This window comes from Theropithecus gelada, chromosome 3 (assembly GCF_003255815.1).
Source record: "Theropithecus gelada isolate Dixy chromosome 3, Tgel_1.0, whole genome shotgun sequence".
NCBI classification, from domain to species: domain Eukaryota; kingdom Metazoa; phylum Chordata; class Mammalia; order Primates; family Cercopithecidae; genus Theropithecus; species Theropithecus gelada.
In genome coordinates this window covers 51,212,004-51,225,541 of record NC_037670.1, presented here as the reverse complement: position 1 = coordinate 51,225,541, position 13,538 = coordinate 51,212,004, and the positions used below count along the sequence as shown (strand labels likewise).

The 13,538-nt window shown below is 60.2% G+C and overlaps 1 protein-coding gene across 4 annotated transcripts in view; it reads left to right on the top strand.

Annotated features, from left to right (window-relative positions):
* Positions 1-13,538, top strand: part of MAD1L1 (mitotic arrest deficient 1 like 1) — a 414,534-nt gene that overhangs the window by 218,049 nt on the left and 182,947 nt on the right. For all 4 annotated transcript variants that reach the window (XM_025378819.1, XM_025378817.1, XM_025378816.1 and 1 more), the window contains one exon: positions 10,384-10,440. In XM_025378819.1, coding sequence (XP_025234604.1) covers positions 10,384-10,440 — 57 coding nt within the window. The remainder of the gene's footprint in view (positions 1-10,383; positions 10,441-13,538) is intronic.

The following is a 13,538-nucleotide window of genomic DNA, read 5'->3' as shown; positions in this document are numbered from 1 at the left end:
TGAAGTATTAATGAAGAGAGATTTGTGGGGAGGGTCTCTGACCCCTTCTGCCGTCCCCAGCGTTTTTCACGTTGAGTGATTTCTCCAGCCTGTGTTTGCCCTCTGCACTGTGATTGGCTCATCACAGGCCTGGGGTGGGCACATCCAGCGTCCTGGTTCTGATGTCTGGTGTTTTGTGTGATGAGGCGATCAGGGCTGTCAGGGACCTCAGGACTCATTGACCAGATACTGGCACTGTTTGGGCACCGTGCTTACCCCCTTGCCGGGCAGCTTGGAGCCTCGGCCCTCACCCTGCTGGTGGGATGTACACTGGGGACCCTGCCCCTCCCTTCCCATGGTGGGGCAGGTTACTCCCCTTCCTCTCAGTCTCTCCTGGGGTTTCAGGAGAATCAGGCACGTGGAGGAGTTGGGCCCAGCAGACCGGAGCAGGGTTGGACTCTACCAGCACTGACTAGTCCTCACTGCAGGAGTTCACATGGCTGGTCCTCCCCTGAGCCCTCACAGCCCCCTCTGCCCATCCCCCTGAGTCCCTCCAGAAGCACGCCAGCACCCGCAGACTCCCCCCAGCACCCCACCGCACTGGCCCGTGTCTGCGTTGATGCAGATAACCATGGTCTCGGCTGCTGGCACAGATCCCAGAGAGGTCTTCAGGGCCTGTGGCTGCTCCCTGAGCCTGTGCAGGTGCCACTGCTCTCTGGGGTCTGTGGAGCAGCCACCACCACATCCTGCATGACAGCGTGACCTGATGCCTTGCCTCATCAGAGAGGGCACCTCCGCGTCAGCCCTCTCCTCCCAGGAGCCTGGGAGAGGCGTCCTCGCCCTTCCGCCGCAGCGGGACCAGGTCACCTGTGGAGCCTCTGCCCTGCCTTTCTGTGAAGTGACAGTTGGGCAGGAGGCTGGGGGTGCCGGCAGCTCCTGGGCTGGGTTCCTGCCTTGGGGGAGCATCTGCTGGGGGCGCCCCAGCTCTTGGCCCTCCCCATGGAGGTGGTGCAAGTTTGGGAGAACGTGGCCCCAACTCTGGGAACTAAGCACGTTTGCAAGGTGAAGGTGGGGGCCCAGCAGGAGCGCCATGCCCCAGGGAAGGTTGGGGCGCGGCTGCACGTGAAGTGTGGCAATGGTGGCTGTGCCCTCCGTGCACAGGGAGCCCCTGGGGCAGGGATGCCAGCCCAAGCCAGGGATGTGCCCGTGGAGGGCCAAGGGGCTGCTCTGGAGACTCTGTACATGCCGCCTGTCTCTGGCTGTTGGTTTCTGTGAGGGGGCCCATCTCCTGTTCTCCCCACAGTCAGGGAGTGGGGGCGCCGCCATCCCCCCAGCCAGGGAGAGCTCCTGACCCCGTGTGGCTCAGGTACTGCTCCCCAGCCCCCCGCCTCCCGCTTTCCCTGCTGCCTCCACCTGGTTTTTCTTTTTGTTTCCCGTCTCGTTTTCCCTTCTTGGTTTTCTTTGTGTCCTCTGCACGTCTGTCTGATAGTTCCTGTCTCCATCTTTCCCTCTCCCTTGGCCTCTGTTCACCTCTCTGTCCCCTGACACGTTCCTATGTCCTCTGACTTCGGGCCCCGCAAGCCTTCCCTGGAAGCTTGCCCAGCACTGGGCGTGCCCCTGGGGAAGGCGCCTCTCGGGGCAGGTGAGGATCTGCTACCTGACGGCCAGGTGGGCATGGGGTAGTTGCTGGCGGGAGGACGCGGCATCACTCCAAGCGTGGTTCCCTTCCACCCACCTGTTAGCTAAGCCGGACGCCAGTCCGTCCCCATCTGCTCAGCCGGACACCAGTCCGTCCCCATCTGCTCAGCCGGACACACCAGTCCGTCCCCGTCTGCTCAGCCGGGCACGCCAGTCCGTCCCCGTCAGCTCAGCCGGACACCAGTCCGTTCTCATCTGGACCATGTTTTCATTCCAGCAGAGACCTTGCAGGAAACAGTGTTGAGTTGGGAGAACCCCAGACCCGTCTGGTGAAGTTTTGCCATCTTGCACGGTGTTATTTATTCCATTTAATAAAGTGGCTGCAGGAGCTGGTAGCGTGTGTCAGGAGTCCTCTGTGGACGGAGCTATAAATACGCAGTGCACGCCACCTTGATTCAACACATCGGCCTGATTTGTGTTTCCAATTTATTTAATTAAAACGGATTACTGCACTGCTGGCCGTGTGGAGGTATGTGGAGAATCCCCGTTTCAGGTTGCAGTGACTCTGAAGTGGATCCTGACAATTTAGGTGGAAGTGGCCGTCACGGTGTTTCCGCTTCCCTTCCTCCCCGTGGCCTCCCAGAGGCTCGGGCAGCTCTGCAGTGCTGTCACTTGGCTGCCGCGGGTGGTTTGGCTCCAGGAGGGCCGCGGAGAGCCTGGTCTTCAGGGCCTCAGGCTGTTCACCAGGCCCGATACCTGTGAGTGTATTGATGATTGATGATCTGTTTCCTGCACCGAAAGAACGTGAAATGACTGTACTGTACAAAGCAGAGATAGAGCCAAAAAAAAAAAAAAAAAAAAAAAAACACTTGAAACAGTTAAAAATCAGACAGTGTACTTAAGAAGAGTGGACCAAGGGGTTTATGGAAATCGCCCTGGAGTCTGGGCTGTGGGAGCCTCTGCTGTGTGGCCACAGGTCCTTAGTGGGAATCGCGAGGTGCTGGCTCCATTCCCAGAACGGGGCGTCTGTGCAGTACAGAACTGCGCTGATCCGGGCTCCCTGTGACATGCCGGTGCCACCCCAGACAGCACACACAGCACACACTTTGAGCACCGCTGCCCTGCGCAGGAGCCGACCTTGTTGTGCGTGAGGAATAAGCCCAGGGCAGGCTCTGTCCTCTCCACCACGGGAGGACCTGCTGCCACCCTCAGAGCATCCCTCAGGGCGGGCGTCCACCCCATATCCTGGCCCCTGACGGTGCGCTGCCTGCCTGTCGTGCTCTGTGGCCAGCGCTGGGCTCACAGCCATCCTCAGGGCTCCATGCAAGGAGAGAGCTTCTGTGTACAGCCTCACCTGAGAGCAGGTGCTGGGGCTGTGGCCTGGGAAGCCCTGTGGGGACCCTGTGGTGTGCTGCCTCCTGCTTCTTCACATTGTGTCACATGCCACCAGGAGACCTGGCCAGGAAGGTGGAGGCCTGAGCTTCCGTCCCATCCTTTTCCACGTGACCGTTGACTATGGGTGGGGCTGCCTTCCCCCGGCTCCAGCCTTTGCACTGTGTGCAGGGTCTGTGCCTGGTGCCCCCCAGTCCTCCCCAGCCCAGCTGTCCTGTGGCCGCTGGGGTCTGTGGCCCCCTGTCATAGCCGTTTTCTGCCATGTCCTGGCTGGCAGGAGTGTTGGATCACAGGCAGCAACTTCTCACCTCAGGATAAAAATAGCCCGGCCAAGGCCTCTGTGCGGCACCTTGGTGGTGCCGAGGGCGCCAGGGCTTGCGGCTCGTGTCTGAGCACACGTAGCCACCCAGGACACGTGGTCCCACCCAGGAAGAGCTGTGTTTGACCCTTCAGCCGCTCGGGTGGAGGCAGCTCTGTGGTCACTTGGTGCCCGGGTCCCCACAGCCTCCGCACCCCTCAGTGCTCCCTGGCGTGTGCCCCTGAAGCTTGGCTCTGAGTGGGCTTAGTCTCTTCTGGGGAACCTGAGCACCACGTCTGACGCTGTTTGGGGTGGAGCCGTGTTCCCACCTGAGCTTCCTGTGTGTCTGCACCCAGCCCGGGGTGGGCTGTGGAGGAGGGGCTGAGGCTGGGGAATTGCCTGGCCTGCCCTCAGGAGCCTTGGCATCTGGTCTTCCCAGCCGTCAGCCTAGCCCCAGCCCCGGGCCTTGGGAAGCCCTCTCTCCATCCCACTGTCCCCGCGTCAGCACAGGCTGCACCTCCCACTGCCTTGCAGAGCCAGCCTGAGCTTGGGGAGCTCTTGTCTCCGAGGTGAGGACACTGTGGCCAGGCCCTGGGGGCTCCACCCGCTCACCCAGGGAGTGAGAGGTGTCTGTGTCCCCGAAGGTGGCTGGGCAGCCCCACAGTCAGTGCCACAGTGCAAGGCCCAGGGTGTTTCCACAGGGGGCGCTCTGCTGCCCACCCACTGCCTCTGTCACAGACGCGGGTTCCTGGAGGAACCCTCCCAAGACCAGCCTGAAGTTGCGCTGTCTGAGGCCCTGCGGGAGCTCCTCTCCAGCGCACACTCGGGCCGTGCCAGCTCCTCGCCCTTGTGAGTGTGGTCCTCCCCGAGCTCTGGGGATTCCACGTTTTAAAGGCAGCTTTATTGAAATATAATTTATACTCAGTAAAATCCCCCAAGTTTATCTGTGTGATTTGATCCATGTTGACAGTTTCTTTCCACCCCCAGCTCGTGGAGGCCACCGGTCTGGGGCCTGTTGTTTCGGGCTTTCTTGGAACTTCATGTAAATGGAGTCCCACAGTTGCTGCATCTGTCATTGCTGACTGCACAGTGCTTTGGAGACACATCAACGTTGTATCAGCAGCTCATTTACTTTTATTACAAAGTAATTCCCTGTCTTGAGATTCTACCAAAATGGTCTGTCTGTTCAACTGCTGGTCCATACGAGGGTGGTTTCCTGTTCTTGCCAGTTAGGGACAGAGCTGCTGTGAGTATCTGCGTGCCAGACTTCCTGTGAATGTGGGTTTCCATTCCTTTGGGCTCTGCATCTAGGAGTAGGAGTGTGGGCTTTAACTTTTTTTTGGGGGGAGACAGGGTGGGGGCAGAGTCTCGCTCTGTCACCTGGGCTGGAGTGTAGTGACGTGATCTCGGCTCACTGCAGCCTCTACTTCCCGGGTTCAACTGATTCTCCTGCCTCAGCATCCTGAGTAGCTGGGACTATGGGTGTGCACCACCACACCCGGCTAATTTTTGTATTTTTAGGAGAGACTGGGGGGCTGCCCAGCCACCTTCGGGGGACACACACACCTCTTACTCCCTGGGTGACTGGGTGGAGCCCCCAGGCCCACCATGTTGGCCAGGCTGGTCTCAAACTCCTGACCTCAGGTGGTCCTCCCGCCTTGGCCTTCCAAAGTGCTGGGATTCCAAGCGTGAGCCCCCGGGCCGGGCCCTAACTTTTTAAAACATCGCCAAACTCTTCCCAAGTGGCCGTACCATGGCAACATGTGGGGTCCAGTGACATGTTCTCGCCCAGGCCGATGGCACCAGAGCTGGGAGAGCTCTCCGCTATGGCACTGTCTGCTTTGGTATCTGGATCCAGCGGGGCAGCACGTTTCACTTAAATCTTTGTGTCTCCAGTGACCGACGTGCCCAGCATTTCCCATGTTCTCCACCTCGGCGCCTCTTATCTGGTGGCCGCTGTTTAGGTCCCTTCCTTCTGTCTGGTGCTGGCCTGCCAGGCCCAGCTGCCCACCTCTGCCTCCTGGAGCTCCCATTCCTCTCTCCTCACCCGGCAGGACTGCTGGGCTCTGTCTATGGCGCTGCCCCGGCCTGGGTCCTGGGGGACTCACCCCGTCCCTTCCTGCAACTCTGAGCTCTGAGCTGCCTGCTCTCCCTCACCGGAATCCCACGGTTCCTAATGTGTGTCTGGTTTCTGGTGACTGAGGCAGGAGGGTACGTCTGTGCTAGTTCTTCCAGCTTGTCCAGAAGGAGAAGTTCTAGAGCATTTGGGGCCCATGAGAGCCTGTCCCCCAAAGCTTCCTGGTGCCCCATCTGGGGGCCTCCTCTGCGCACACAGAGCGCGTTGTCTTGGGTCTCTTGGGACCCTAATGTCCTGCCTCGCCTCTCCTGTGCTGGGCCGTGTGGGTTTAGTGATGTCCCGTGTCTCCTGTGCTGGGCCGTGTGGGTTTAGTGATGTCCCGTGTCTCCTGTGCTGGGCCGTGTGGGTTTCAGTGTTTCCTTTGCTTTTCTTTCTTCAGCCGTTTTCTTGAAACGATAAGGTGAGGGAGGAGTGGACGTTGACCAAATGCTCCTCGGTGCTGCCCTCCCTCGACAGAACCTGTCACACCAGGGAGGCCCAGGACAGGCACGCAGTGTGGCCGACCCCCCAGGCCACAGCTACCTCCGTTCTCCCGACTCACTCCTGCCCTGTCCACACCCTCTCTCATGTAAAACATTTTTTGTTACTCGGAAACTTCATGTCTGACCACTTACCCTGTTTGAGCTACAAACAGCAGTGCGTTTCCTTGAGTGACAACAGGGCCTTCTCTGTGTTCTCTCCACGTTCCTGTTCTTAGGAGCACCCACCTGTGTCTTTTCAGGTTATGAGTGAGAGGTGGCTGAGGTGTCCTGCACCCACAAACCTTGTGCTGCGGAATGTCTGTAAGCCAGACCTGAGCTCCCTCCTGCCTCCCTGCCACTCCCCATCTCCATGCCTGTGGAGCGTGCGCTCCATTTCACGCTCTGGCCCCTCTGCCTGCTGAGCTTCTGTCCGGTGGCTGCTCTGCTGAGAACCCTCCGCCGGGAGTCACCTCTGACTCAGGCTTGTGCGATGTCCCATTTGGCTGTCCGTTTGGGAAGATTTGGCAGGTTACAAACAACCTTGTTTCATTTTGTTTTACATCTTTGTGTTTGTTTTTTTGACACAGTGTGTCACTCTGTTGCCCAGGCTAAAGTGCAGTGGCACAGTCAAGGCTCACTGCAGCCTCAACCTCTTGGTCTCAAGAGATCCTCCTGCCTCAGCTCCCTGAGTAGCTGGGACCACAGTCGTGTGCTACCACGCCCAGCTGATTTTTAAATTTTTTGTAGAAACAGGATCTCTGTATGTTGTCCAGGCTGGTCTCGAACTCCTAACCACAAGCAGTTCTCCTGCCTTGGCCTCCCTAAGTGATGGTCTCGCAGGCATGAGCCCCATGCCTGGCTGAAACCATTTCTCTTTATGGTAGCAGAACCGTCCTCCTTTTCCTCCCTAATTCGTCCGCCAGGGTGCTAGAGTATATGTTTTAATGGAAATATAACACAATACACCAAAATGCACACATGGTAAGTTTTCAGTCTGTCGGACGACAGAGTGAGTGCGTGTGTAACCACCCAGTGCAGGCGAAGACACAGAACCTCACGGGTCACACAGGACCCTGTGGATGTCTCACTGCAGCCTGAGCGACACTTGTGTGTTCAGTCTTCGGTGAAAGGTGGCTCTCACTGTCTGGAAGCCGTCTCTCTTCATGGCTGGGTGGCTCCTGTGATGCCCATTGCTGTCTTGGTTGCCTCCTGGGGAGCACTCAGCTTGTTGACATCTGCCTTCCTGAACCCAGGGCCCTGCTCAGCGCCAGGCAGGCGTGTGAACTGGCCGTGCAGTTGGCCTCCCGGCCCCGTCCTGGGGCTGCACTCTTTTGGGAGCTGCTCCAAGCAGGCCCTGCCCAGGTACCCGAGACCAGTGTACGAGTCTGAGTGCAGGGCTCCGCGGCTCAGTCACCTTTCGCGAGTGACTCTGGCTTTGAGGATATCTCAGAAATCTCACTGGTCTCTGTTTCTAGGCCCTGGGTCATGTGAGGATTTCAGATGCATGCGTTTTTTTTTTTCCAGCCATTGACGGAAGTGCTGGGCTGATGGGGCTGGTACAGAGGTGGACGCCTTGGCCTCAGGCTGTGAGCCACCTGTGAATGAATGTGAATGAACTTGTCTTCAGGCACACGTTACTAGTGCTGTCCTCACAGAAACCTCGTGAAACCTTCTGGAGATACCTGAGGCCTACCCGCCTGGCACCGGAGGCTGTGAAGGCTGAGGTTGCCGTGGCCTGCCTGGCCTCAGCAGGTCCCTGGGCTGGCCACCGTGGTCATCGCTCCACCCTGCAGTGATGCTGTGTTGGGAGGCATGGGAGAGTGGGGTGGGCCCGGGACTCACACACGGCTCCCAGCCCTGCTGCTTCCGGACGTCCCCGCCTCTTCCAAGCTGCACCTGTGAAGTGCCTTTGACCTTGCGAGGTTGCCGCGTGGACTGATGTAAATGGGGATGACGATGTGCCTCACCTGAGGCTGGTGTCCACGGTGCCAGCCGCCTGTGTGCCCAGGACAGTGTGCCAGGCGTGGCAGACATGGCCAGGCTGCAGGGGGTGTGGGCGGCTCTAACGGGTGCTTCTCGCTGCCCAGGCCAGCTCAGAGCCTTGCCAGGGGTGCGGGCAGCTCTCATGGGTGCTTCTCGCTGCCCAGGTCAGCTCAGCACCTGTTGTCTTCCCCCGTGTTTGGGATGGTCTCTGGCCTGGTAGCTTGTGGATGCGGGTAGACCTGGGCGGGGTATAGGGCTGCGTGAGGAGAGCATGAATGTGGACGGTGACTGTCTCCCACGTGCTGAGGCTCTGCCCAGGGATATGGGGTGCTCCGGATGCCCTGACCCGGCTCCCTGTGTCCCTAGAAATGCCTGGGGCTGCAGCTCGGTGAAGTGCGTCGTATCTAGGCCCAGATTGGTGGATGTCCCTCTTCCATCTGCCATTCCCAGTCCCAACTGCTGGTGACCCCAGCAGTGGCCGGATTATCTAGGGTTCAGCTGGCTGTGAGGAGGGCAGTGTGCTGCTCCCAGGCCCTGAGGCACCAAGCTTTCCAGTGTGCGGTCCACACAGCCCAGCGTGACCACGGCCACGTGCCTCCTGATGACAGCGGCTGGGCGGGCTCCAGGGCCTCCTTGGGGCAATGTGAGGGTGCCAGGCAGGGCTGGTGGTGGGCAGAGCTCAAGGCCGGGCAATGTGAGGGTGCCAGGCGGGGCTAGTGGTGGGCAGAGCTCAAGGCCTTCCCTTCACCCACAGGCATTGCACAGGGGTGGTGGGCAATGGGAGTCGCTCGGGTGCCCCACTGAGTGGGGCACCACACCAGAGGCTTGGGGGGCTCAGGTGCTCACACCTGCAGCCTCCATGGGAGCATCTGGAGCCTGGGTTTGACTCTGTTGTGGTGTCCAGAACCAGTGGGCACCAGGATGGCCCATGGGAAGTCCAGAACCTGGCTCTGGCTGGGCCTGTAGGGGAGCTTGGGGGCCCATGGTCTGCAGAGTGGACAGGCTGAGGATTATCGGCTGTTGCCTCAGCCACGTTCCCCAGGCTGTGTCCCCAGGGGCTGCAGTGCCTCGTTTTCTGTTTCTCCAAACATACTTCCCCCATCCCTGCCACATGTGCACATGCCACACACAGGTGTGCGTATACATACCCACACTTGCATACACGCACACACACATGCCTCCCCGCCTTGGTCTCTCCTGGTGACTTGCCCAGTGGTTTGTAGTTGCCGCTGGGCCAGGCCTCTGCCTGCCTCTCGATTCCCCCTCATCCTCAGGCCTGCTGGGCCTCTACCCTGCAGATCCCACATCCCACCACAGCCTCCTGCCTCACTCCTAGGCTGGTCCTCCATCTCCTTCCCGGCCTTTCGTGTGTACTGTGGCCTGGGGGGTCTCACAAGGCCCCCTGCCTGGCCCTTCTTCCTGGGTTCCTCTGTGCTGTGGCCTGGGGGGTCTCACAAGACCCCCTGCCTGGCCCTTCTTCCTGGGTTGCTCTGTGCTGTGGCCTGGGGGGTCTCACAAGGCCCCCTGCCTGGCCCTTCTTCCTGGGTTCTAGGACAGAGCCACAGTGTGTTTAGGTGGTGGGGGCTGTGGGGAGCCAAGCGGGGTCGTGGGAAGAGTCAGGAAGGGGCAGAGGCAGAGGATGTGGGGGAAGGCAGGAACCGCAGGGGCAGGGGCCCAGGGCAGGGGTCTCCGAGGTCCTGAGCCCCGTGCACCGTGCAGGTCGTGGGTGCAGGGTCACTGTCCCCAGCAGGAAGCCGGACTGCTGATGTCCCAGCACCACAACAAGGCCCAGCCTTGCTGTTCCATGAGGCCTGTGAGGAGGAGGTGGCTGGCTTTTCATTGCTGGCTTTTGTACCCTTACTGTGGGGTCAAGCCTTGTGCCCTTTGGGGAGTGTGTGGGGGCAGGAGACCCTTCCCGCCTGGGTCGGGGTCCTGCTTGGGGGTGGCTATGGCGGCGGAGATGCTCTGAGGTGGGGCCTCTGCCAGGAAAGTCACCTGATTCTGTTCTTTAAGCTTGAGCCTGCCAGGGAGAGTGAATTGAGTCCCTCTGATCGAAAGTCCCATGCTGAACCTTTCCCTCCGTCTTTCCCCAATTCCACAGTCCCTCTTGGGCCCACCCCTGGCCCCCCTATTCACAGTCAGTTTCCTGAGAGAGGTTTTTAGAATGGACCTCGGTTCTGTCAAGCCTCCCGCAGCCCACTCGGTCTCCATCTCCATCAGTGGGCTCTGGGCCTCGTGAGGCGGCCACACTGGCCCCTGACACTCCTCTGGCCACCCTGTGCCCGCTCTATCTCTGTCTCCATCAGTTGGCTCTGGGCCTCACGGAGTGGCTCTGCTGGCCCCGCCCACCCTCTGGCTGCCCACTGCCCAGCTCCTGGGTCCCGTTGCTCCATAGGGAGTGGAGGCTGCAGGGTAGTGGGGTTTGTGTTCCCCGCAGTCCTAGAAATGGGTCCTGGCCCACCCAGTCTCAGGCCGAATCCTGTCTTGTCTTGCAGGCTCAGCTGTCGCAGGCCCTGGAGGAGCTGGGAGGCCAGAAACAAAGAGCAGACATGGTGAGTCAGACACAGGAGTGGCTGGGATTCAGGACACCTGGACCCTGGGTCTGGGCAGGGACGCCTGTCCCCGTAAGCCCTTAGGCGGCAGGCACCAGTGCATGGCTGCCTCCTCTGTCGTTGGAAGCTGTGTTGAGGGGGGAAGGGTGTGTGAGAAGCCTGACTCTCATCTCTACCAGTGACAGGTGGCGCACGCCTGGGCAGAGCACAGCCCCTCGGGCCCCACCACCGTGTTTGTGGCAAGGGGGCAGTGACATGTTTGCCGCACGAGGCCGCGGTGTCAGAGGCAAAGCAGGTGTGCGAGCCCGCGAGGGGTCTGTAGCGAGCTAGGCATCGGTGCTGTGGCTTCGTGGACCCCTGTCCTGACCGCACAGGACCCGAGTCCCTAGTGGGACAGTGCCTCAGCTGGGGCTCGGGCGTCACTCAGCATGGGTCCTGACCGAGAGAGGGACGTCTCCAGTGAGTGCTTCTCTGCCGTCTGTGAATGTGGCAGGTGTGCTTTTAAGCTGTTTTCTCCTCAGCCCACATCGGCCCCACTCTCGCTGGTTTGGCTGCCTCCGAGCCTGGGTGGGGCCACAGTGTGGGCCGTGGGGCGCCAGGCAGGCTCTCCTGGTTTCCGGACCTCCAGTGTTAAAAAGCCGCCCACTGTCGTAGGGAACAAATGGGCTTTGCTTCTGAAGCGTTTTGGCCTAAACAAAGTATAGGTTCTGTCCATGCTGCCCTGGCCTTGGCCATGTCTGTGAAGGACACGGACAGCCCTGGGGCATGCGTGCGTGCGTGTGGCTGCATATTCTGTCCCAGGCCACGCGTCAGGCTGGCCTGGGTCGCAGGCGGAGCGGCTGTCAGCATTGTACGGACCCCAGGGCCTGCAGCCCAGGTCGAGGCTCCCATCTGGGCGTCCTTGCTTGCCAGCTCGTGACTGGGAGCTGGTGTCCTGGCTCTCAGGGCCTCCACCTGGCAGGGGTGTGCCGAGGGTTCATCGCTTGACAGATTCTGGGGCCGGCTGCACAGCCTGTGGCGATTGTGGCTGTGGCCATGGTTACAGGCCCTTCCCATAGGGCAGGGTCGAATGGGGTCGGAAATCACCCTCTTGAGAGGTACAGGCACCAGGGCCTAGGCTGGGAATGGGCGAGGGTTGTCTGCCGAGACCCTGGAAGAAGCTACCAGTGGCACAGAGAGGCAGCAGCAGGGCACCGCACGGGTCTGGGTCTGGGCAGAGCCGGCATCCGCAGGACCAAGGCCAGGCGGGCTGGTGACAGCTGCCTTGAGGCTCCAGAACAGTCGCTGTTCACTCAGCAGCTGCTTAAGGACATTCCTCTCGGTGCTGGGGATGCAGCAGCCAGCAACACAGGCTCCTGCCCTCTGGAGGCACACTGTTGCCGAGTGAGCAGTCAGTGGCCCATAGGAGAGTGAAGGACAGAACTTCCGGTGGTGGCAAACGCAGGCGCCACAGTTTCCCGGGGCCGTTCTGCAGAGCGTCCTGAGCCAAGCCTGGGGGACCCGACTGTTGGTGGTGGGAGTAGCGGGGCAGGCAGGGCCCGGGACCCAACAGCGAGGTTCGGGGTGACAGAAGCAGGGCCCATGGTGGTTGGTAGTCTGACCTTGTGGGCCCCGTGTGGTCACGGCAGGGCTGTGGTTTCGTGGGTGGAGTAGGTGATGACGCAACCTGGTGTCCATTCATAAAGGATGCCTGGCTGCTCTGTGTAGGGCCGCAGGGGGTGGGAACTGGCAGGGCTGGGGCTGGCCGGGCTGGGAGACACAGGTGCCCTGGCCTAGGACTGCAGTGGAGTGCGGAGGTGTGGTCCGAGTCGGCTGTGTTGAAGGGAGATGGGGGTGAGGTAGAGAGTATGAGGGCCAGGAATCGAGGATGGCTTCAGCATTCTGCCCTGGGTAGGCTAATGGTATGGGGCGGGGAGTTGGGGGTGAAGTGTGGGAGTCTCATGCCTGCCACACGTTGGGTGCACAGGGCTGGAGGCTTTGAGTCAGTGCCCTGGGGTCAGAGGTGCCCATCCGCTCTGCATGGTATTTCAATTGTCGGGAATGAGTAGGTAGCAGAGAAGTCAGAACCGGAGGCTCAAGCCTCTTCGGGGCGTTCCAGCGTCCTGGCATCTAGTCTTGGGGAGCGCCATGAGTTTTGGGACTCCGTGGAGGGCAGGTCCATTCACAGAGCCCTGGAGAAGGAAGTGTTTTCAGGGGACAGTCAGACTGCAGAGAGGACCCAGAAGGAGAACAGAGGATTACCCTGGGCCCTGCAGCCGGCGGTTCATTAAAGAGAGGGAAGGCACAGAAGGGCCTGCTCAGGGGCTGGGCCTGGAGCCGGAGGGAGATTTGTTTCACCTGACGGGCAGTGGGAGAGCGGTTTATGCTGATGGGAGCCTCGCTGTAGTGACGGGCGTGAGGTAGGGCTGGGGCAGTAGAGGGGCATTGAAGTGGACGGGGACCAGCAGGTTGCTGGAGCTTCCTGTCTCTTCCTGAAGTGGGCATGAGGTGGACTGGCCTGTGAGAGTCCCAGCAGTCCCGCTGAGGTTTGTGGTGTAAACTTGGAGCCAGGTTGGGCGGCAGGCTTCTGTCTGCCACGCTCAGGTGCTTCCCGGCAGACACAGTCGCTGGGGAATGGGGGTTCGCCCGGGCAGGTTTGCCAGGGGAGCACGGTGGAGGGAGGGAGGCGGGGATGTGACACTTGGCTCAGCGGAAGGAAAAGCAGGCTGTTGGGGGCTCCAGGACAGGCCTTTCTTGGGTCTGGGTTTTAAAATTGGAGTATGAACCATGTTTCTCTTCAGGCTGTAGAAATACTGGGGGGCTATTGTTTTGTTTATTTTCCTCCCTGTGTTCTGCTGTGAGCTTTCACCGCTGATGGAATTTGCAGGGGAACGCATCATAACTGTATTGTTTAATGGCAGATCTGAGACTCAGTTTCCATTCCTCTGCCTTCATCTGAGACGGCTCAGGGCAGGCCTGAAAGATGCTCCTGCTTCAGTGAGTGGGTTAGGGGGCTCTGTGGACTGTGGGGTCTGGTGTCCATCAGTGAGCGGGTTAGGGGGCTCTGTGGACTGTGGGGTCTGGTGTCCATCAGTGAGTGGGTTGGGGGGCTCTGTGGA